The sequence below is a fragment of the Antechinus flavipes genome, chromosome 4 (genome assembly GCF_016432865.1).
Source record: "Antechinus flavipes isolate AdamAnt ecotype Samford, QLD, Australia chromosome 4, AdamAnt_v2, whole genome shotgun sequence".
Taxonomy (NCBI): domain Eukaryota; kingdom Metazoa; phylum Chordata; class Mammalia; order Dasyuromorphia; family Dasyuridae; genus Antechinus; species Antechinus flavipes.
In genome coordinates, this window is record NC_067401.1 from 380862390 (window position 1) to 380888070 (window position 25681).

Here is a 25681-nt window from a genome sequence, read left to right on the forward strand (position 1 = left end):
CCACCCTGACAAGTCCAGGAACCTCGTGTGCCAAAGAGATGCCTAGCCTAGTGCTCTTCACCCCACCCTGCCCCACCTCTTGGAATACCTCCTCTCAGGCAGGATGGGACCTTGTGCTTACCAGCTCTGTATGACTTGTAGGCTGACTCACTTGCTTAGCCCAAACTTGACTTTGGCACTGGCAACTGAACTTGGCAGACATACCCTCCCCTCTTGCAAGGCCTGAGCTTTCAAGTAGAGTCTATTTTGCTGGGAAATTTACTAAGAATTTTGGTAGGTGCCGGAAAAGAGAACTGATAGGTATGGTATTTTGTGTCCTTCAGTCCATTATAGTCAGGAGGTAAAGCACTGAACTGGAAGTTATTCCAATCCTGTCCCCAATCTGGCTGTATGACATTGAAGAAATCATTTAACCTCTGTTCTTAGTTCAGTCCTCCCAAGTTCCCTTCATTGTTGGCCTACGTAAAAGGAAATCCTTTGAAAAGAAAGGTGCCATATTAGCTCTAATATAATAATAATGATCATAGTTCACATTTATATGGTGCTTTGAGGTTTGAAAAGTGTTTTTTTATGCATGTTAAATGTCTTTAGTTCTCATGGCAACCCTATGAGATAGATGCTATTATTTCTGCTCCACTGATGAGGAAAACCACTCAGAGTCATACAATTAGTGTCTGTTGGGCAAAGTGAAAATAAGGGATGGGCAACACAAGTAAAGAGTTTCTGTTTAAAACCTACTGAAGCTTCAAAGGCAAGAGCAGTGCAAAAAGATGTGGTCTATCTTATATATATTCTTTAAAGTTAGCAGACTCTTATTTAGTAGCATTTTTCTTTCCTATCCCTTATTCCTGTTGCTTTGGCTTAGAATTACATTCTCAATCAAACTTGTTCCTTGTATTTTTTATTTTGAGTTGTAACAAAAGAAATTTAGGTCAAGCTTTCTGATGGGAAGAAATGAAACATAGTAAATGCAATGAAAGTAATGAAACCTTTTCTTTTTTATGCCCTGAGAAGGAAGATTTTTGAGGAGTATGTGGAGTAAGACTGATTGATAGCTGTCTTCATATATGTGAAGGGCTATCGTGTGGATTCTGCTTGGCTCAAGGGCAGATCACAACAGATAAAAGCTGTGGAGAGCTGGATTTTCACTTTTTTTATAAAGGAAAACTTGGCCTGAAATGAAAGGGTTATTTTGGAAGGAAGTGGCCTTGGAGCAGAAGTGAGATGATCACTTCACAGGCCTGCTTCTCAAGGAACTCCTATCCAAGTCCTGGGGGAACTTAGATAACTTTGGAGGTATCTTTTCAGCTCTTGACTTCTATGATTTTGAATAGGCCTGCCTCTCTACCATTGCCCCCTGCTTTCTTAGAGGCAAATGCCCAAGTTCTTCTTGTGGGTTCCCTTCTAACTCTTTGCTTGGTGACTCCAAGAGCCGTGCCACATGGCCGAGGCACGGGGGCAGAGCTCTCCGTTCAAAATGGCTGTGATTCTTCTCTTTTCAGGCCAGGTCTGGGACATTCTCCGCTTCCCTTCGCTCCCCCCTCTGGGAGCCCTTTTCGCCGCCTGCTGTGTCTTGTTTCGGGTGATGCCTGAAAGGGAGCTGTGGCCAGTGGGCCCCGGCACGGAACCCGTGACCCGCGTTGGCAGCTGTGACAGCATGACGAGCACCAACTCCACTCACTCGGGACTTGTACGTACGGCCTCCCCTCCCTCCCGCCCCAGATCCCCCAGCCCCATGTCTGCATGGCTGCCCTGGAATTGCTCCTGCTGTTGGCCTGTCATCCTCACCCTTGCCCTCTGCTTTTTCCTTTGGTGTTCTCTGCTGGGCAATGAGTCCTGCCACCATGCTTTATTCTTAAGTTCGCCTCTTATCTGGCAAAACAAAAACAAAAACAAACAAAACAGGACAGGGCAGGACAGCTTTAGAGGGAAGTGCAATAGATTGGGGTAAATGATGGAAGCTTTTGCTTCCCTCCCTTTCATTTAGCAGTGGGAAAGGAAACATCATTTAGTAGAAAACATCAGAATTGTACAGACTTTAGGAATGTAATAGGAACAATAATAATCATCACAAATATTATTATATCAAACAATAGTCTTTGAGGTTTGCAAAATCTTTACTATGTTATTTCATATGATGCACATATACCCCCATGAGATAGATACAATGATTATTCCCATTTTACAGCTAAGAAACTTGAGGCAGATAAGTTACTTGTCCAGGGCCATACAGCTAGTAATTGTCTAAGGCAGAATTCAAAGTTGTGACTCCCTGACCCCAAGTCCAACACTCAATCCATTACACCACCTAGACCTAGTCCAACCTTTTCATTACATGAAGAATTGAGGTAAAGGAACCTGCTCAAGATCACATAGCTAGAAAGAGTTAGAATTGGGGTTAGAAAGCAGATTTGCTGACTGCCAGTCAAGTACTTTCTGCACTAGGTTAGGATCTCCTAAAGAGTCTGCCTAACTCTGGATTCTTGCAACATCGTTCTGCTTGCTTTCTTGAGGCTCTCCCACTCTGTGGAAACTTGAGTTCAGCTTTCAGAAGCTCAGGTGCACCTGCCTGATGAATTCCCCAAAGTAAAAACACTTCTGGCAATCAACCAACACTGCAAAGTTTCCTAGGAGAATATCTGGAGCTCCAGAAAGTGAAAGTTTTGCTTCTTGTAGTTTGAAGAATTCAAGTAAAATCTTGGTAAGAACTTCCTAACAGAAAAGGTAGAAAAGAAAGAAAAAACCTGGAATGAGTGGCCAAGCAAAGTTGCCAGATTCCATTCCTCAAGAATCTCTGTCCTTCTTCCAGAGATAGTGGAGTTCTGGAGACAGAGATGACATGACCTCTTCACTTTCCTTCCTTAGGATTTTTAGTCCTTCAAAAGAATTACTTTTCAATATCTCTATTTGTCTCAATTTCCAAATCTATAAAATGAGTTAGAGAAGAAAATGGCAAAATTACTCCCGTATCTTTGCCAAGAAAACCTCACATAGGGTCATTAAGAATCAGACATGACTGAAATGACCCACAGAGTGTTCAAATTCTCAGTAACCCTCCAAATAAAAGCTCAAGCAGGCCAAAGGGAAAAGTGAAAGTAAACTTAATGATTGTATCCTTATATGGACTCTTCTATTTTGTATATTTTGTATTTTAAAATCTGTCTGAAAGGAATTATTTAATCTTAATGTTAGAAGGGACTGGAGAGACCATCTGTTTCAATATCTTCATATTGTAGAGAAGGAAAATGAGGTTAACTTTCAAGTTCAATTTTGTCTGTATAATATATTAGGGAAAAAAAAACACATGTATATAGACAGACACATACACATACGGAGCAGATAATTTTAAATATTGTCTATTTGTACTTCTTGCTATTGGTTGCTGAATGAAGTTATGGAGATTGGAGTGGTTATGGCCTAGCCATTGTATTTGTTTAACCTAGCAGCTCATTCTGATTTGCACCCTAACACTAACTTTTCTATCTACCTACCAAAAGATGTAGGAGCAGCCAACAGTGTTAGCAAATTCTTTGGATTTCCAATTTCCTTCTTTAATATTTGAGAGGCAAGTAAATAGATAAAGACCCCGAAGGGGATTATTGGTATCTGGACTCTGGGACACCCAGCTCTATAGTTTTTAGGTCTCTTCAGGATTTAGTGGGAGAAGGAGAATAAGAATGCTATATGGTTTGCAAAATACTTTAGAAATGTTTCATTTCAAAAACCTTGAGAACCCTTTCTAAATGAAAAAATTGAAGCAGACATAAGTTAAGTGATCTGCCCAGGGTCACACAAATAGTATCTGAAGCTGGATTTAAAGACTTGAGTTCCAATCTGGCCTCAAGCACTAGCTGTGTGACCCTAGGCAGGTCACTGTTTGTCTCAGTTTCCTCATCTGAAAAATGAACTGGAGAAGAAAATGGCAAACTACTCCAGAATCTCTGCCAAGAAAACCCTGAATGGGGTCATGGAAAGTCAAACACAAGTAAAACACTGAGCTACATTATCTAGCTTCCCCTTCCATTGAGCTCCTATCTGAATTCTTATCTTCCTCTGTCATTAGTTGGTGAGCGTTTCAGAAACACATCCTTATTGTCTCGGCCAAACTTGGGGAGGTCCGTTTTTCTAGAGGAAGGGGAAGTGTGTGTGAATAAGCATTTATAAAGGGCCTCAGGCCTGTGTGCCAGGCACTGTACTAACTGCTTTTTTTTTTTTAAACAAATATTTCATTTGATACTCACAGTAACCCTAGGAGGTAGGTGCTATTATTATTCCCATTTTTTACAGTTGAGGAAACTGAGGCAAACAAGAGGCTAAATGCCTTGCCTGGAGTCACACAGCTAATAATTGTCTCAGTGCAGATCTTGTACGTTCTAGGTCCGCCTCTCTTATTCACTGCTTCACTAACTGCTTCCAAGTCCTTGGGTTAATGAATTTCAATGATAAAAATAAATAAATTTTAAGTAATCTATAATAGACCATTGTACTCACCATCTCCATCCTTATTATCACGGATAATCAAAAGTTATCTACAGTTTATCTCTGTCCTTATGCTGTCCTTGGTAAGAATAATATAAAATAAAAGCATTTAAAATATATATATTATGAATTAGATACACATCAACAAATATGAATATTTACTTATATGAAAGCCAGAAAATGAAATTACTAAGTATTATCTTGTCTTTCCAATTATTGCTGTAGAAAATACAGAATGTAAAAGATTTCCCTGAAATCATATCTAAATAAAGGGGATTAAAATCCTTTTCTTCTGACTTCCAGTCCTTCATGTTAACTACTAAATCCCAGAATTCTGAGGAAGGTCATTTGTCTTTATTTTACAAAAATTACTAACCATCTGTGTGTAGAGCACCAGACTGGGGAAGCTTATAGTTCAGCAGGGGCTTATGTAACATACAATGATAACTTTCATATTCAATGTTTCATATATGCAGTAGAATTGAAAAACAAGATTTTATTTGAGGTTTAAGGGGATTGGTATAGTATAGAAGGGAGGGAGGGAGGGAGAAGAGAGTTCAGGACAAGTTCAAGAAGAAGGGGGACATATGAATTGAGCTTTAAAGGAATAGAAATCCAACAAGTGATGAGGAATAGGGAAGGATAAGCCTTCCAGATATAGGGAATGAGATGAGCAAAGATGTGGAGGTAGGAAATAACAATGCCATGTGTTTGTTAGATCACAGTATCATGGGGAACTATTTCTCTGGTTCTTCTTTTCCTGGTGCCCAAGGGTTGAGAGAACAGCCTGAGCGGGTTGGTCCAGGTTGGTAGAGTTACTGTGGTTCTGTTTCCGGCTCTTCAGCATTCCTTCCACAGAGGGAACAGGGCAGGGTGGTGCTTGGTCCCCACCAGTTTCTGCAGAGCTAATTGTCACATTGTTCCCTCTTTTCCTAAACTGATCTTGTCAATTATTCTTTGGTGGTTTGCAGAGTGACGGCAGCTACGATTTCCTATCTGCAGAAGAGAAAGAGTGTTTGCTGTTCCTGGAAGAGACCATTGGCTCTTTAGACAAGGAGGCTGACAGTGGCCTCTCTACTGACCAGTCAGAACCAGCCACACCCCAGGACCCAAAGACACCGCCTGTGCTCCAGGGTAAGGAAGTGGGGTACCTTTTAAAAGTCAACACATCTCACTAACCATTTACAATGGCCTGACCTCCGTCTGGTTCTCAGTTCAAAAAATATTTGTGAAGTACGTGTTATGTGTAGAAGTACCATACTTGGAATAAATGAATAAAGCACTGGTACTGCCCTCAAGGAGCATATTGGGGATTAAGACCTGTCTATGAAATAAATGGAGTGTCCCAGAGAGGTACACACAGAATGCCACTAAGGTTAAAGGAAGGGGAGGGATGTGGGCAGAGAACCAAAGTCAATCTACAATCTCATCTCTCCTTTGGTTTAAATATTGATTCATTGCAGGTCAGTGGATGACAAACTCTTTGTAAGGCCACCTTAGAAAATCAGTCTGTTGCTCTCTCTCTCTCTCTCTCTCTCTCTCTCTCTCTCTCTCTCTCTCTCTCTCTCTTTCTCCTTCCCTCCTTTCTCTCTCCCTCCTTCCTTCCCTTTCTCTCTCCCTCCTTCCCTCCTTCCCTTTCTCCCTCTCTCCCTCTCTCTTTTCCTTCCTCCCTCCTTCCCCCTCTCTCTCTCTTTGTCTCTCTGTCTCACTCTTTGTCTTCCTCTTCCTCTTTCTCCCTCCTCTTCTCCTCTATCTCCCTGTTCTTCTCCCTTGCTGGGCTGAGTGGGCCAAGAAGAGAAAAAAAATTGACTTGTATTTGCACTGCCCATGAGGAAATCTTCAAGAAACTAAGTCCATGAAAGAGAGAGGCATGAAGAAGGGTGAATAGGAGGTATTGGGAAAACTATCAGTTTGGGTAATCTGGGTATCACTCTAGCTAAGCTAATCTCAGGGGCCCAGAACATGAGGTTGTGGGAGAAATGAAGCAAGGAAGGAAGGGGCAGGCAGAATTAATACCCTGCCTTTATAAAATCTGTTGTGGGAGATGCTTTGACGATATGAGTAGGTTTGGGGGCAGATCTGATGCATTTGTGGGCAATAGAATACTTCTGTCCCTGGTACAGAACAACATGCAACAAGTACAGTTTTCTGGGAGGGATCAAATCTACTTCTCTGACAGATACTAAGGTTTAAGGGAATATGGCTGCTGTATGTATTAGCTGAATTTAAAACTGCAGCCACAGTCATAATCCTAGAAGGATATTAACTACCTGAAACTGTGGAGTAACAAGATGGAATCTTCCCTTTCTCTTACCCTCAGTTCATCATAATGGGAGAGCTTCCCCATGGCCAAGAGACTGATCTGGGATTTCTTCCTTCCTCTGTATAATATTAACCCATTGGCTATAGTATACATATTTGTTACAAAGTTGAGAGAAAAATATATGAATTGGAAAAAACTTATAAGTTTTATTTTTTTGAAAAAGAAAATCTTCTAATCTGCATATTACTGCATAGAGAAAAATACCCGCCTCTTTAAACAAGAAAGTGAGAAGTGATCTGGCATTTATTCGGAGTTTGGTGTTCAATACAGGAGCTGTTGAGAATGTTTGTCTTTCAAGCAAAATTCTTATTTTTGTTTGTCTCTTCTCTTACATCCTTTTTCTCTTCCCTTACCACTGCAGGCTCCCTAGAGAAAAGACTGATTCAGGAGGGATCAGAACAGAAGAGAGACATTCAATCCAGTCTAACCCTTCTTCAAAAGGCTCAGGATCTGGGCCTTAAGTTGGGCTCCCACAGCCTTCCCCGGAACATCCACATTAGTAGAGACCAGAACCTTCGAGAGATTTCCACCTGCCGTCCTAGTCAGTCCGAAGGCCATATCCCTAGAGGGCTTGTGTCAGCACATTTGGGAAATAGAGGCAATAGTGTAGCCTCACCTGTCTCCCCAGGGGAATCTTCTGAATTGGACAAGGTACTCATACCCCCACCAGAGGCTTTCCGGGACACTCATCAGGAGCAAGATACTGGAGGGATCCTGTCCCTTAAAGAGAAGAGAAAGCCAGGTCAAGACAACTTGCCCAGGTCCCATCCAGCATTTGACACCCTGGAGAAAGCAGCAGTTTTGAAGGCTATGTCCCACGGAACCAGTGAGAAGACCTTGGAAGGGCCCACAAGGCAGCCTGGGCCCTTGTCCTCAGAAAACTTGGGATCTGAAGACTCCCCTCTCCCTCTAGGAGATGATAAGAGTACTAAAGTTGCTCCCCCAACAGCTCCAAAGTCCAGGAAACTTCCCCCCAACATTATCCTGAAGACCAGCCGGAGTAACTTCCACAACGATCCTCCGAACCGTTTCTCTCACCGTTCTCCGGCTGCCCCCAGAGACTCCACTACTGAGCACACGACTTCTGTATCCTCTGCACTTCAGGAGCAGAGGCGAGCCAGGAGAGAGGCACTGGAGAAACTGGGGCTGCCCCAAGACCATGGGGATGAACCTAACCTCCATTTGGCCAAGTCTAGCAGTATTCGCAAGGCGAAGCAATCCCCAGCTCATGCTTCCACGCCTGCCCCAGCTCCTGCCCCTGCACCAGTTCCCGCTTCTACTGTGGTCCGGGCTCCTGCTCCTGCCCGGGCTTCAGTCCCAGGCCCTACTCCTGCTCCAGCTCTAGTCCGGGTTCCTATTCCTGCCCGGGCTTCAGTTCCAGGCCCAGCTCCTGCTCCTGCTCCAGCACCTGCTCCAGTTTCAACTGGTCGAGTCCTGGCTTCAGGTCCACCCCAAGTTGTCTCTTCTGCCCCTGCGTCAGCTAAGGCAGTAGGTTCTTCATCCACACCCATTCCCATCCCCCAGCCCACAAAAGTCAGCAGCAGCCCCCCAACTCAATCGAGGCCGGACTCCAGATTGGCACTCAAGGAGGGCTCGGTCCCTGGCCTTCGGCAGATGAACTTCAAGTCTAACACCTTGGAGCGCTCAGGGGTGGGACTGAGCAGTTACCTGTTGGCTGAAAAGAACAACTCGCCCCCAACAAGTGCCTCTCTGGGCAAGGTCCCTTTCCTGGACAGGATGTCCCCGAATGTCCTACGCAACTCCAGACCCCGGCCAGCCTCGCTGGGTGGCGGGAAAGACTTTGCCAATATCCAAGTAGGCAAGCTGGCAGACCTGGAGCAAGAACGGAACTCCCAGCGCTTCTCCTACCCGGGACAGAGCCGAGACAAGCTGCCCCGGCCCCCCTGTGTTAGTGTTAAGATCACCCCCAAAGGCATTCCCGATGAGCACCGAAGGGAAGCCTTAAAGAAACTGGGCCTGCTAAAGGAGTAGCCCTGGCTGTTGGGTTTGGAGAGATGGACACTCTCCAAGGACTCTTGGTTCTGTAGTGATCCCGGTGTGAAGGATAGTTTTTGATGCTCTCATCTTTCTAGAGGGTTGCGTGTGTGCACATGCACTACAACAATGTGAGATGGTATTGTTAATACAGAGTGTCCTAAAAGTCTTAGTGCTAGTGAGTTTATTACCTTTTAAGCTTTTATTTAAATTTATTAAGTTTTAAGCTTGTTAAAGTTTGAAACTGCACCAAGACTTTTAGGATACATCATATATGCATCTGTCTGTATATATCATTGGAGATATTTATATTACAATAGATGTAATAATTTCTCAGGACTCTGATCTTGAAGAAGTATTTTTTCATTTGTTAATGCCCAGCTGGATGGGGAGGAAAACTATAGAAAAGTGATCAAGGTTGGTAAGAAGATCAAATAAGATGTTAAGAAAGGGACTGCGTCAATGATTTCATTTAGAGAACTTAGAGGACACTCCCAGGACTAATGCAGATCAGTACCTTCTATCTTCTCTGCAACTTAAGAGCAGAGTGGTTCATTTTCCAGGGTTACTCAGGTAGTATGTGTCAGCTGTTTCTGTCTGAGGCAGCTCTCTACCCTCTCCACCAGACTGTCTCTCTAAAATGAGATGATTTTCATGAAAATAGCTTTGAAATTAATTTCCTTTTAAAGTATTTTAAAATGTGGTTTTACTAGGATCTGGGCACTGAGTTATAAAAGCTTGACTCCATTCTTAAAATGGGGCTCAGAGGTGAGGGGTATTATACATTTTCTCCCTTTACCTGAGACCCTAAGATAACTCTAAGCATATATGGGGAGGAACGGGGATAAGCGGAGAGGCCAGACGTCCATCTCTCACCACCTTTCCCACTGTCCCCTTCCCAGAGTATGGTTTATTGCCATGAAGTCACTCTCTGACCATGCTTTTTCCCTACTGGGGGAAGTCATTCTAGTTCCCCTGAGATGCTTCTTCCCATCCTGCTCTTCTCCCTCTTCTGCTTACACACTGCCCCCTCTTTTGGGAGACTCCATGATTGAGGATAGTCAAGTTCTCTGATATCTCAGCTACTTCATGTACCAAGAGGATGTCACACTGCACCTGGGGAAACTGGGCTGCCTCAGGGCTGCCAGTAGCATCCCTCTTACTCTGGTGTTAAATACTTTCTTGGTCCAGGTTTTCTTTAGAGCCATCAATTGCTTTCTTGGGAACATTTACAATCATCCCCATCCCCCAGCCCCTAGATGGCTTGTGCCAGCACCTGTCTCCCCAGGGGAACTTTTTGAATTAGGCAAGGTACTCATACCCCCATCAGAGGCTTTCTGGGACACTCACCAGGAACAAGGGGATGAGGATGTAAATCCAGGGCATACCAAGGACTTTAGAGCCAAGACATGGAAAAATAGCTGAGCCCTGAAGAAGGTAAATAATCTAACCAAGATGTGCCTGTGGCAGACGTGTGACCAGAACAGAGATCTCCAGATCTCTTAGCTATGTGCCTTCTAGTTGGTTGGTTGGTTGCTTGTTGTCCTTTGTTCTCAAAGAGGACCCTTCTACTATTCAATGTGCCTCTACTAGCTGGGCATCATAGAAACTACTTAAATGTGTGATCTTGTGTAAGTCCTTTAACCTCTGAAGCTTATTTTCCTTCTCTAAAAACCTGAGATTAAAATATTTGTACTACCTACCTCACAGGGTTGTTGTGAGGTATGAGCAAGCTGACCTATGTAAATAAGAGCGCTTTGTTATGTTTTAAGTACTATATAAATATAAGCTGTTATTATTATTTTTATTATTCTGAGACAACCAAGGCACTGGAAGATCAGGAAGACCACTTCGAAAAAGCAAAGATTAAATTTCATTTAGTATAGTTCATAGAGTCATGTACATTATTGTACATGGATTGGTCTTGGGAGATTGTTCATCCATATGTGGAACACATGGTAATGCAATTAAGACAAACATCACATTCCATGAATATTCCAGATAACAGTTGTCTGTCTTGAAGAGGACCTAAATAACGTCACTTTGTGTGGGTCAGTGTTTAGTGTGTCCAACTGTGACTAATCAGTCCATAACTTTATCAGAGGAACTTGGAAGGCTCCTACCAAAGGTCAGGCACAAATAATCCATCTTTGAGATTTGTAGGGAGGAGGAAAAGAGGGAATTCGGTGGATAAAGGAGAAGCTGCTTATAAACAACATTTTGCCATGGATTGGGTTAGAGAAAGCCAAGCATGAACCATTTAGGTCCCCTCACATAAAATGTGAACATCTTATTCACAATCTTGACCTGGTGGAGTATCCAAATCTTCTCAATAAGAAGGACTAGGTAGATGGAAGCAGTCCCTAGAATAAGTGACTTTCTGTCTTATTTGACAGGCTGTAGGATCATAAATTCATTGAATCACAGTGCTGGTCTATACCCTGATCCCTCAAGCCTGTATGGGATCTGGTCCTGGGACTAGTATAATTGGATTTCAGAAATGTTCATAGTATGAAGATGGAGAAAAATAAAACTGCTGGTTCTCCTATTGGGTGGAGTGTGAGTATATTTTAGCTTAATCAGTCTGAGCCCTGCTCCTAAGCACAACAAGGTCTTTAGCATTTTTGCTACATCTCTAGCTAAGATCTTTTTGCACTTTGACCTCTCAGGGGTGTGGTTGGATTTGAAATTATTATCTCATGTGCTCAGTGAGTCTTTTTTCCTCTGCTTCTGTTTTATGCAAGTGAATATATGACTATATTTTCTATAGATATTCTATAGATGTGTCTTTCTCCTGGACCATCTGGATGAACTCAGTTCCACAAGAACTGTAAACAGAAGTCTCATTTCAGCAACAATACTCAGACTGGGTGGATTTGGGTTTAACTGAAATAACTCTGTGTGTGTTTATGTGTGTATTTTATTAACAACTGGTCCTGTCACTTTTGTATAGCAGTCAGCCCACACAAGATTTTATTTTTTCCCATCACATGCCTAATCAGTTTATTAATCTATGATTATTTCCATGACAGTTTAATAATTGTCTATATTAATGAGACATCTTGGATATAAACTGGATCCCCAAGTATCCAGCTAGGAGTAGGCAGCTACACTACACTCTTTCTGTTGTGTTTACAGGTGGAAGTATGTGGGCTGGATAGGAATGACTGGTTAAGTTCTCACTTCTTGGAACTGGGAGGTATAGTTTCCCTCCCAAGTCTTAGTACAGGGTGCTCTTTCTACCTTTAGCATAAGTGCTGAGTGGAGTGGAGGCCAGTGCTCACTCCTACGAAAGGTTTTGCTGGCCAGGCTCTTAATAGCTCATTCCTGCCCTGTGGTCTGTAAATTTAATTAGTGTTACCTTATGCATATCATTTAACTTTTATAAACCTCAGTTTCCTCACCTGGAAAATGAAGGGGGTGCTCTCCTCTCGATGGCTTCTAAGATATTTTGAGTCCAATGATCCTACTCTGATCTATGGTACTCTGAGAGGCCATAGAAGTCTATTCTTTCATTGTATAGATGAGGAAACTGAGTTCAGACAAGTAACTTACTCAAGATCATATAGATAAATAAGTGATTAAGATTCCACTCTAGGTCATGTGATTCCAAATTCAGTGATTTTTTCTTCTAAACCATATGGCTTTGAAATTCTTGGAATCTCACTCTGGGAGACAGTCTGTCCCATAAATGTCTCTTCCTCAAAGACAAAGAGGGTGTTGTACTCTTACATTCTTATAGAGGCTCAGTGACAAGGACAAAAGTCCAACTTCTGCCTTCTACATCTCAGGGAAAGAAGGAGGGGTTGCAATCAGAGAACCCAACTTTTTATAGATATTCTGGGATTTATTTGAACAGAAAAAAGAATAAAGCCATGTGCCTTTTCCCAGGAAAACTGGGAATAAGGGAAATGTTTTTTTTTTTTTTTTCCAAAGAAAGTTTGGAAAAATTAAAGAATTAGCCCCATTTTCATTTGGTTCAGGCTCACTGCTTCATATTTCCCTTAGCTCTATTGCTTCTAGGTGTGGACTGTCTGACTAATATGTCAGTCTCCCTCAAGCCTGACCCAGCATGAACTGTGACCTTAGTCTTATTGACAAATAGCTCTGAATCACTAATAACACCTTATCCTGTGTACATGGGGTGGGCCCAAGAACCATCCAACCCCGAGGCCAAGATGTCGACAAGATATCTTTTCAAGGTCTCTTTCAACTCCAGAAGTTTTTGATCTCATGTCTCAGTGAGCAAGGTGATCAGAAAAGCTCCTGGCTCCTTTAATCAGGAGCAATGGGGGAAGGGTGATGTCATAGTCTGGCTGTACACCTGTTAATTCCCTGGGAAGGAGTGTGGTAGAATGAGTGCAGCATAGATCCCACTGAAGTTGTTGATTAGAAGGTAATGGGAGAATAGAAGTGAAATTTGTCTAGAACCTGTGATATTTGTGCAGGCATAAGCCAATCTCCGTCTCTTATTAAAGGTTTCCAGAAAAACAACACAACAGCAAGAGTTAAAGGCAAATGTTAAGTTCTACCCAGTTCTACCCAGCCTTTTAGACACAGAAAGAAGAAAATGTGCTAGTCTTCAACAAGAGGGACAACAGAAATGCTCTTCCTATATCTTTTCTAGACAAATTATTCCTATTGTATTAAACATAGATGACTTGTGCCTGGGCTGAGACTGACTCAAACCAATCCTCTATAGTTTAAGTTTGCTATGGGGATGAAATAACATATTTGTAGGTCCCTGGATGGTTAAAAAAGGTTCACTCGACCATAAGTGAAGGATGTCTTGCAAAGATAGGTATTAAGGATACCTCAAATTGAATCAGCTGAGTGACCCTCCCTTAACTGGATTAGCATTATGATCCACCAGTCAAACCTCTAAGACCATCCCATGTCCTCCTAAATGCTTTTGTACTTGGGCAATGAGAAAGTGACATCAACAATCTGAACCCTTAATCCCCAGAGCAACCAAGTATTGAGGAATGTTTCTATGCCTTTTAAGAAAAAAACTAGGCTAACCTGCATGGGAATAGGGCTAAGATGTTGTTCTTACTATGTCCTGAGAATATTCTTGACTTTCTCAGTCTATTCTATACCATGTCTTTTCTACTCAGACCACCATCTGCATCTTTTTTCTACATCTGTAATGTGAACTCCAACCATCACTGGGTCTAAAGCGAGGGTATAGGCTTTAACAACAGCCCTCCTCCATACCCTGCCCATGAACAGATTCTCTTTTTCCCCCTTTCCTCCACTTCTTCCCATCCACCTCCCCTTTATATGTTGTCTTCCAATTTTAGAATGTAAGCTTCATGAGGATAGGGACTGTGTTGTATTTGTATCCCTAGTGCTTAGCATAATGCATGAGATATCTTAAAAACTCAATAAATATGCCATCTATCTATATACTTATCTATCCATCCATCCAAATCTCTAGTATCTTACTAATGAGCCAGTGGAGATAGAGTGTTAGGGTCAGGATGAGCAATAGGAATTCCAGTCCTAGAATAGAAGGATGTTGGTGCTATAGCAGGCTAGAAGGAAATACGTTTTGGAAGAACCTAAAGGCATCTACTCAGAACGGAACACTCCATTCTCCACCTATCTTTGCAAAGGCTATCTTTTTCACAGGGCAGATATTTCTTTTTTTTTTAATAACTTTTTATTGACAGAGCCCATGCCTGAGTAATTTTTTTAACAACATTATCCCTTGCACTCACTTCTGTTCCGACTTTTCCCCTCCCTTCCTTCACCCCCTCCCCCAGATGGCAAGCAGTCCTATACAAGTTAAATATGTCACAGTGTATCCTAGATACAATATACATGTGCAGAACCGAACAGTTCTTTTGTTGCACAGGAAGAACTGGATTCAGAAGGTAAAAATAACCTGGGAAGAAAAACAAAAATGCAAGCAGTTTACATTCATTTCCCAGTGTTCTTTCTTTGGGTGTAGCTGCTTCTGTCCATCCTTGATCAATTGAAACTGAGTTAGATCTCTTTGTCGAAGAAATCCACTTCCATCAGAATACATTCTCATACAGTATCATTGCTGAAGTATATAATGATCTGCTGGTTCTGCTCATTTCACTTAGGATCAGTTCATAGAAGTCTCTCCAAGCCTCTCTCTATTCATCCTGCTGGTCGTTTCTTACAGAACAATATTCCATAACGTTCAGATACCACAGTTTACTCAGCCATTCTCCAATTGATGGGCATCCATTCATTTTCCAGTTTCTGGCCACTACAAATAGGGCTGCCACAAACATTTTGGCACATACAGATCCCTTTCCCTTCTTTAGTATCTCTTTGGGGTATGCACAGTAGAAACACTGCTGGATCAAAGGGTGTGCACAGTTTGATAACTTTTTGAGCATAGTTCCAAATTGCTCTCCAGAATGGCTGGATGTGTTCACAATTCCACCAACAATATATCAGTGTCCCTGTTTTCCCACATCCCCCCTCCAACATTCCGCATTATCTTTCCCTGTCATTCTAGCCAATTTGACAGGTGTGTAGTGGTATCTCAGAGTTGTCTTAATTTGCATTTCTCTGATTAATAATGACTTGGAGCATATTTTCATATGTCTAGAAATAGTTTCAATTTCTTCATCTGAGAATTGTCTGTTCATATCCTTTGACCATTTATCAATTAGAGAATGGCTTGATTTCTTATAAATTAGAGTCAATTCTCTATATATTTTGGAAATGAGGCCTTTATCAGAACCTTTGACTGTAAAAATGTTTTCCCAGTTTATTGTTTCCCTTCTAATCTTGTCTGCATTAGTTTTGTTTGTACAAAAACTTTTCAATTTGATATAATCAAATTTTTCTATTTTGTGCTCAATAGTGATCTCTAGTTCTTCTTTGGTCATAAATTCCTTCCTATTCCACAGGTCTGAGAGGTAAACTATCCTATGCTCTTCCAATTTATTTATAATCTCATTCTTTATGCCTAGGTCATGAACCCATTTTGACCTTATCTTGGTATACGGTGTTAAGTGTGGGTCAATGCCTAGTTTCTGCCATACTAATTTCCAATTTTCCCAGCAATTTTTGTCAAATAATGTGTTCTTATCCCCAAAACTGGGGTCTTTGAGTTTGTCAAACACTAGATTATTAAAGTTTTTGGCTGTTTTGTCCTTTGAACCTAACCTATTCCATTGATCAGCTAGTCTATTTCTTAGCCAATACCAAATGGTTTTGGTAACCACTGCTTTATAATATAATTTTAGATCTGGTACAGCTAGGCCACCTTCATTTGATTTTTTTTCATTAATTCCCTTGAAATTCTTGACCTTTTGTTTTTCCATATGAACTTTGTTGTTTTTTTTTCTAGGTCATTAAAATAAAAACTATTTTTGGGAGTCTGATTGGTATAGCGCTAAATAGATTAGTTTAGGTAGTATTATCATCTTTATTATTTTTGCTTGACAGGGAGATATTTCAACAGTGTGCCAATAACACTGTAGTTAGGGGAATCATTATCCAAGGTAAGGGCTACTTGGCCCTAGTTTCTTTGGGGACCACTCAGTTCCTTGTTCACTTGCATTGACCATGTGGTATTAGATCAAAAGCTTGTTTATTACTGTGAACAAGTGGCTAGTGATGAGGGCTTCTTTGTATTTGATAATTTCTCAAGAGCCTTTCAACTTTGAATCTTATGACCCTATGATCCTCTAACTCCCTCTTCCCCCTGTCTTTGGTTAATGAGCATCTAGAAAAGGAAGCAGTAGTTACAAAGCACTAATGTGTCTTTATCAAAAGTGGCTCATGCAAGACTAACCTCATTTCATTTCTCAGCAAGTTACTAAATTGGTAGATAAATTAATTCCAGAGATATAATTTTTACCTCAATTTTAGCTATGCCTTTGATAAAATATCTCTTGCTTTTTTTGAGGGGAGGATGGAAAGGTGTAGGGTATAATGCAATTAGGTAGTCTCAGAAGTGTCAACATGGAAGGAACCTGGGCTAGTGGACTGCCTTATGAGTCTAAACTGATCATTAAAAAATGGTTTTCATTAAGGCATAGAGGAGATGTTTATCACTTCCAAAGATGACACAAAACAGGCAGGAATAGCTAGCACAATAGATTATAAACTAAGAATTTTTTATGAGTTTAGATTGACCTGACTCTCATAAAAATGAATTTAATAGAGATGAATATAAAGCTTTATATTTGCATTAAAATTAGTAACTCTACAAGCACAAAGCTGAAGGGGTGTGGTGAGGTAGCAATTTGTCTCAAAAAACCTGGGAGTTTCAGTGGATTCAGAGTTCAAGGCAACTATGCAATGTGGCAACCAGAGAATGAAAGCTAATGTTTCTGTGGGCTGTGTTAAAAACGCAGGATCCAACATTAGAGTCAGAATATACCTGGAGTATTATGGGCAGTCCTGGAGGGACATTGATAAGGACATTGCCTCTAGGATAATAAAAAGTCTTCCTTTGTGAAGATCAATTGAAGGAACTGCATATACTCAACTTGCAAAAAAGAAGATTTAGAAATACTCCAGCTGTATTCAAGTATTTAAAAAGACATCATGTGGAAAAGAAATTCAATTTGCTTTGCTTAACAAATTAAAAAGCCATCAGACCTAGGGACAGATGGGCAGAACTAGGGACAATGAGGAAAGTGTGGTGCAAAGAGACAAATCTGGGTAAAAGAAAGGAATTTCCTAATAACTGGGTCTATCCATTACTAGAAGTATTAAAGGAAAGGCTGGCTCTCTTTCTAAATTTGAAATTCTATGATCCCTCCTGATTCCCTTAGAAGAGATCCTAGGTTATTTCCTAAATGATTGGGCAGACCAGCTCTTTATGGAGACCTCCAGGTTGGCAGGATTAGGTTATGAGAGTACCAAGCTCATCTCCTTGCTTTTGGTTGGTAGATTTTGTTTTTCTTCTTCTTCTTTTTTCCTTTCCTCCTCCTTCTCTTCTTTCTCCCCCTCTTCCTTCTCTTTTTCTTCCTTTTCCTTTTTTCTCCTCCTCTTCTTCCTTCTTTTGCTCCTTATCTTCCTCCTCCTCTGTCTCCTCTTTCTTCTCCCCTTTTTCCTTTTCTTTCTCCTCCTTCTTCTCCCCTCCCTCTCTTCTTCATTCTCTTTTTCCTCCTTTTCCTTCTCCTCCTCCTGTTCCTCCTTTTCCTTTTTCCAGTCATTGCCTGCTTCAGTGTCACTTCTAATAACAATTTCAGCAACAACCCTAGCAACCTAAGATCTACAGTCAACAGATAATAAACATTGATTAAACTGTGTACAAAGGGTGGAGGTCCTAGAGAACCAAAGGAAAGAGGAGATGACTTTGATGGCAAACAGAATCCTGTGCTCAAATGGTCCCCGATCCAGTGAAGGTAATAGAATAATGGAACAAGAATGCATACCACAAAACCAAGAAATTGAACACACAATTAGGATCATTTATTGGTTAGGCTAAAAGTACTTTTGAGTTCATTTAGGCCAACCTGACTTCTTTGAAGTTTCACATAAAATCCTGCCTTATTTAGAAAGTCTTTTCTCATGTATGGGATAATCTAGTGAAGCCCTCTCATGGGAATGAACTATGGCCTAATTGTGACTTGAAACTTTGCAATAACAAGTTGAGCTACAGCTAAAAATTTGCAGGTGTTCCATTGCCTTGGATGAAGTTTTCCCTCTTCTTTCCCACCACCTCTTAATTAGGATTTAAGTACTTTTAAAGGTGATGTTGAGTTGGGGAATTCAGGTAACAGAACATCTTCTTTTATAGAAGTCCTCTAGGGAAATTTAAATTAAGAATTTATTATTTACTAATATTGTTTTGTTTCTGGGATAGAACTTCCATGTTTAAATATTGTGGGATGCTTCTGGTCTATTTAATCTTGTGTTTTGCAGTTTGTGCTTTGCACTCTTTTATTGACAATACCTTGTCTGTTAAGAGTTTCCCTTTTTGTTTTTGCTTACCTCTAGAGTTTCTGATTGTTTTTGTGGATCGCTAGCATTTCACATAGTCAGTCCCTTTTTAATTAGTACCTTCTCTCTGAAATTACCTTTTGATATGGAGCTGATTTCATTTTGTTTCCCCCATTAAAATGGGAGCTCCTTAAAGGAAGGAACCATTTCACCTTTTTTATATGTCCAGTGTTTTTTACATAGTAGGCTGCTTAATAAATGCTTGTTGACTTGGCCAGCAAATTATTCATTTCACAGGAAGAAGAAAGTGAATCCAAGAAGTGACTTAGCCAAAATCACAGAACTAAGCAGTTCCATAGCCTGGACTCAAACCTAGATGTCTTGACTATCGATACTCCTGGAATACCTGGGGTCTCACTATCTGGATACTACTAAGGGAGTGATGAATGGTCAGTATTGGGTGGTATTGCTCATGAGAGTGCCCAGAAGAGATGGTTTTTTGAGCTAGATTGTGGAAGGAAGCTGGGAAGCTGTATTCCAAGCCTTCATTTCTATATTTTCTAATAAGGAAGTACCTGCCTACAGAAATTCCTATTTTGGGGACAAAACACCTCTCTCTAACCAATGGCCACAGATTTGTTGTCTAACTGAATAGATCCCAGGACTTTCCAAATGAGAATCTACTTGCAAAAAGCAATCAGACCAGAGGATTCTGGGAAGATGGCAGAACAAAGCAGGAAATTATCTGATTCTCCCAAATTTCTCCAAAAATAATTTAAAATAATGAATGCCTCAAAGTGAACTTTAGACAGGCAGAAATAATTAAAAGTTGGGGTAAAGCAATTGTCCAGCCTAAGACAACTTGGGAAAATATTGGGAAAGAACTGATCTCCTGGGATGATGGTGTGGCTTGACTGAAGTTCAAATACTTCCAAATTAACAAACAACAAGTCCTGGCAGGCAGCTGTGCTGGTAATAACCCAATTTCAAGAACTTCTACCCTCTGCATAGTGTAGAGATCAGACAGTTGATCTGGTACATTGACCAATCACAGTCCTAGATTGTGGCTGTGGGTGAGGAGGAGTGAGTATATACTTGTGATTGTGGTTACAAAGGGTTAGGGGCCCTACTGGCTTGAGGTCACTTACAGGAGAGCAGGATCCCTGGCTTTGTTTCTGGGCAGAGGAATCAACTCAAGCTTACAGGCACAAGGGACCTCAAAGAGTAAAAGCATTTGTAGTGATAGTGTTCCTGAGGATTCTGGTATCAGCTCAGGGGAAGAGAGGAATATCTGAAGTCACTCATAGACTAAGACATGAGCCAGAGGAACAGTGGCTTAGGACTGTAGAACATTGGAAGAACCAAGAGCTCACCTCTCAGATCTTAGAAAGCAATAGCACAACATCCTCCTTCCCCCTTGAAATCTGAGACATTATCCCTACAGCTTGAAATTAGAACTCAACTCTTACATAAAGCTAACAGCCAAGAAATAAGGCATTTAAAAATGAGCAAGAAAAAGAGAAAGAACCCAACCATAGACAGCTACTACTGTAGTGTTAAAATCAGGGTTCAAACTCAAAAGAAAACAGTGGAGCCAAAACTAGCTACTTTTAAAATGTCAAAAGAAGTAAAATGGTAAAAAATCCCCGGAGATTTTTGGAAGAGCTTTAAAAGAACTTTAGAAATCAAAATGAGATTGAGGAAAAATTAGGGGGAAATGAATGCAAGAAAATAAAGAAAATTATGAAAAAAGCCAATCAATTAAAAAAAGAAATGAAAAAATTAATGAAAGAAAACTTAAAATTAGATTGGACAAGGGGAAACTAATGACTTCATAAGACATTAAGAAATACTAAAATAAACTCAAAAAAGGAAAGCATAAAAGAGAATGTAAAATAATATAAAAATAATCGACCTAGAAAACAGATCAATGAGATATAAGACTTGTTGGACTATCTGAAAGTTATGATTTTTTTAAAATCTGAAAACTATAACTTAAAGAAGTTATTAAGGAAAATTGCCTTGAAATTTTAGAATTAGACAGTAAAATAGAAATTGAAAAAAAAAATCTACTAGTCACAACCTGAAAGAGATCCCAAGATAAAAACTTAAAGGAACAAATTTTAAAGATCCCAAGTCAAGGAGAAAATACTATAAGCAACTAGAAATAGTTTAAATTTAAATATTGTGGATCTTCAGTCAGACTAACACAAGGATATGGAACATAATATCATGAAGAGTAAAGGAGCTAGTTTTGTAACCAAGAACAACTTACCCAGCAAAATTGACAGTAACTCTGAAAAAAAGGAATATTTAAGCAATTAAAGGATTTTCAGATATTCTTGAAGAAAAGACCAGACTGAATGAAAAATTTGACCTAGAAATTTACATGAACTGATGTTAAGAAAAGTGAGTGGAACACACAACAAAAAGAAGATTATTATATGATGATTAATTCTGATGGTATAGTTCTTTTCAACAATGAGGTGATTCAGGCCAATTCCAATATTCTTGTGATGGAAAAAGCCATGTGCATCCAGAGAGAGGACTGTCAGGACTGAATGTGGATCATGACATAGTTTTTTTTTAATATTTTATTTTATTTTATAATAACTTTATAATCCATCCATTATGGATGGACAGAATCCATGCCAGGGTAATTTTTTTTTACAACATTATCTCTTGCACTCTTTTCTGTTCCGATTTTTTCCCCTCCCTCCCTTCACCCCCTCCCCTAGATGGCAAGCAGTCCTATATATGCTAGATATGTTGCAGTATATCCTAGATACAATATATGTTTGCAGAACTGAACAGTTCTCTTGTTGCACAGGGAGAATTGGATTCAGGAGGTAAAAATAACCTGGGAAGAAAAACAAAAATGCAGATAGTTCACATTCATTTCCCAGTGTTCTTTCTTTGGGTGTATGTAGCTGCTTCTGTCCATCATTTATCAATTGAAACTCAATTAGGTCTCTTTGTCAAAGAAATCCACTTCCATCAGAATACATCCTCATACAATATCGTTGTCGAAGTGTATAATGATCTCCTGGTTCTGCTCATTTCACTTAGCATAAGTTCATGTAAGTCTCACCAAGCCTCTCTGTATTCATTCTGCTGGTCATTTCTTACAGAACAATAATATTCCATAACATTCATATACCACAATTTACCCAGCCATTCTCCAATTGATGGGCATCCATTCAATTTCCAGTTTCTAGCCACTACAAACAGGGCTGCCACAAACATTTTGGCACATACAGATCCCTTTCCCTTCTTTAGTATTTCTTTGGGATATAAGCCCAAACGACATATTTTTTTCACTTTTTTTGTTGTTGTTTGCTCACTTTTTGTTTTCTTTTTTCCTTTTTAATCTGATTTTTTCTGGTGCAGTATGCTAAATGTACAAATATGTATTTTTAAAAAAGAAGGGAAAATTTGACCTACAAGAATCAAGAGAAAGATAAAAAGGTAAAATTGAAAGATTAATTATAGAGGATTTAGCAAAGTTAAACTATTTACTTGTTATATGGGAAAATGTTATCTATAACTCTTAGGAATGTTATCATTACTAAAATATCTTGAAATGGCATACAAAGATAGAAAACTTGGGATTGAATTGAATATGATGGTATGATCCTAAAAAATAAAATTGGGTAAGGGAAAGTGAAATGGAGCGATTATCTCATACAAATAAGATATGAATGGAAGAACTTTTTACAGAGAAGAGTTGGTAGTGCTAGAACCTTATTCTCATCAGAATTGAACTGGGTTAAAGAAAGAATGATACACACATGTAGAAAGGTATAAAAATCTTTTTAACTTACAGAGAAATATAAGGCTGAGGAGATGGGATAAAGGGGACTCAGAGGTATTATGGATTAAGAAGATGGTGCTCAGAAGTAAATTATACCTCTGAGGAGAGATAAGAGTAAAAAGAGGAGAGAAGGATAAACAGTGAAGAAGAATAGGAAAGAAGTGAATACACAACTACTAGCTATGACTTCGAATGTGAATGGAATGAACTCACACAGAAAACAGAAATGGATAGCAGAATAAATTAAAAGCAGGATCCAACAACATGTTGTTTACAAGAAACACATTTTAAAATAAAAAAAAATTTAGTTGATTTAAAAACAAACAAGGAAAAATTTACATGAAATAATGAAGAGTGAAATGAATGAGAGCAATATTGTTTGAAGAATAATTGTGAATGATTAAGCTATTCTGAGTATTAAGTATTAAGTATTCTGAGTAGTCAAATCAACTACAAAGGACCTCTGAAGGAAGATGCTATGTACCTCCAGAGAAACAATTAATAAACAGAAGCATGCATAATATACATGCAAATATATGTCTCTGTATACATATATGTGCATATGCATGTATATACATATACACACATATATGTACACACACATATATAATATATATATATAAAATGATGGCTTTCTCTAGTAGAGGTGGGAAGGGAGGAAGAGAATCACTTTGGAACTTAATATGTAAGCCAAAAATTTAATTAAGTAGTTAAAAATAACTAACCAGATTTATAACTCAATGATTCCCAGATGGTCAACTGCTGAGTTCTTGTTCAGGAAAGTAAAATTTTGGAGATTAATATAGTACTCAATAAGAATAATAGCATTTATATAGTGCTGTAAGGTTTGCAAAACACTTTACATTTTGCCACATTTAACCCTTGCAACAAAGGTAGGTTTTATTATTATCCCCCATTTGACATATGAGGAATCTGAGGCAAATAATAGTTAAGAGATTCACTCCGCATCACTCAGCTAGTAAGCATCTGAGACAGGATTTGAACTCAGATCTTCTTGATTCCCAGTCTAGTACCTTATCCTAGTTGTCTCAAACTTGATATTCCTAGAAGAACAGTAACAATGGACCAATATTTAGTGTGGGAGATAAAAACTTCTTTGATAGGATTAAATTTTGGCAGGCTCTTCATCCCCAGATTCCTTTTGGCAAAAGAGAAAACAGGAAAACCTGGGAGGGCCTAGGAGACTAGGTCCTCCTTTCTCATTCGTTCTTTCAGGATCATGTGGCTACTAACTAGAGAAAAAAGTCCTGGCCTGGTTATTGAGCCTTTTAATCTGCCTCTGATAAGTGCCTGTTTCACACACTGATTCCTGCAGTTTTATTTCCATTAGCTGTATGTCTGGCTCAGTAGACTGACCTTGAGGCAGGAGGTGTCCCTGAGACAAAGTGATAAGATGGAGGGAAAGTTGCTGGACTTCCAGCCTACAGAGGAATTAGTGCAGATTTCAGACTCTCAATGTACTAATGGGCAAAGGAGAATTACAAACTCACTTCAAAGCTAATCAGATAGCATTCCCCTCTGTTTCTTTCTTTCCATGTGTCTCTTGGCTCTTGGCAAACACCAGACACTGACCTTATGTAGTAGAAAAAGGAATGAATTTAGTCAGAACACCACAGTTTGACTGTTACTCTGCCACTGACTACCTGTAAGTGGAAGTTACTGAAGTGGGCATTTATAAGCACCTGATTTGTACAAGGTCTTGAGGCTGCAAAGAAAAACCACTGCTGACTTTTAAGCATGAGAATCACATACTCAAAATCGTTTCTTAGTAAGATTCCTATATTTTAGGAAGATTACTCAGCTGTGTGAAGAATACATTGTAGTAGAGAGAGATTGGCTTTAGAAGGCTAATTCGAGGGAGAAACAGGAGGCAGCATGTACCAGGAAAGTCACCAACCCCACATCAGCCAAGACTTTCCTTTGGACACTGATAAGGACAGTTCAGGACCCTTAATCCAAGAGCAGTTGCCCTTCAAACAACCAGATCTGATTCTAACTTAACTCTTACAACCATCAATAAATGGAAAAAATCATTGTGGGAGAGGGAGCCCCCAGTTCCTCATCACTACTAGTAGCAATTGCCAATCAATTGACACCCACAGATACTTAGGCACAGGAACTCTGGGAGTAGCCATACTTCCCCCTCTCCACCCTGATACCTTCACTCTTGCTTTCAATCTAGCCTTTACAGGCAGCACCTTGGGAAGTAACTCCTACAGAGAAAGGGCTAGACATTTCCACCAACTGCCATCATCTTGACCATCATCTTCAAATCCTGATAGGAACAGCCTATGACCCTGAAACCTGAGGACAGTGACATTAAATAATAATATTAAAGAAGAGGCATTAACATTTTCTCTGCTGCTGCTGTATTCTAAGAACTGTGTGCCTTTTCCATCTGACTTGTAGCAGAAATGTTCCATATACATGTTTGGCTCCATTAAAATGAGAGGTCTATTGGTCTAGTAAGCGCTTTATTCATTCATTATTATAATGGTCCAGCAAATGAAGATTAGAACTTAAACCATAGTGAAGAGAAGGGCATAGATGTAGGAGCTATGGTAATTGATAGGCTTTGGGAACTAATAAAATATGGAGATAGGGAAGAGTCAAAGAGAATTCCAATATTGTGAAACTAACTAAATAGATAGATTATGGTTCCCTAAACAGATGCAGGGAAGATTGGAAGAAAGGAGAATTAGAGGAAATTAATGAATTTAGTTTTAGCTTGGTTGGATTTAAGATGATGGTGATGGAAATATGGAAATGGAGGTCAGGAGAGAGAGTAAGACTAGTTATAATTATATGAAGTTGATAATAAATTGTATATGAAAATCCATAGGGGGCAGTTAAGATAAACAAAGAGAAAATAGAGAAGAATACCCAACACAAATCCTTGTAGGAGCAACCTAAAATAAATTTGAATATATGTGCATGTGTGTTTATATGTGTATAATTAAAGATGGACAGTTCTGAATACAATGCATAGTATTTATTGTATACACTTTCTTGAAATGGAAATAGTTCATATTTTGAATCCTCTCATGTTCTGCTATGTAGATTATAATTTTTTCTTTTCTTTTCTTTTTCTACTTTTTCTTCTTTCTATTTTGTAAAATTCAAAAAGACAGAGGAAGGACTGAAAAAAAAGCCACAGAATT

The 25681-nt window shown here is 39.7% G+C and overlaps 1 protein-coding gene and 1 long non-coding RNA gene across 3 annotated transcripts in view; both read left to right on the forward strand.

The window, feature by feature from the left end:
• Positions 1-11345, forward strand: part of YOD1 (YOD1 deubiquitinase) — a 37674-nt gene extending 26329 nt beyond the window's left edge. For both annotated transcript variants that reach the window (XM_051998474.1, XM_051998475.1), the window contains exons 2-4: positions 1503-1690; positions 5451-5613; positions 7164-11345. In XM_051998474.1, coding sequence (XP_051854434.1) covers positions 1503-1690; positions 5451-5613; positions 7164-8794 — 1982 coding nt within the window. In that variant the 3' untranslated portion in view covers positions 8795-11345. The remainder of the gene's footprint in view (positions 1-1502; positions 1691-5450; positions 5614-7163) is intronic.
• The window catches only part of LOC127562624 (uncharacterized), a 315428-nt gene extending 299477 nt beyond the window's left edge, over positions 1-15951 (forward strand). The window contains exon 2 of the long non-coding RNA XR_007953737.1: positions 15703-15951. This is a non-coding gene — a long non-coding RNA (uncharacterized LOC127562624). The remainder of the gene's footprint in view (positions 1-15702) is intronic.
• Positions 15952-25681: the final 9730 nt, after the last annotated feature.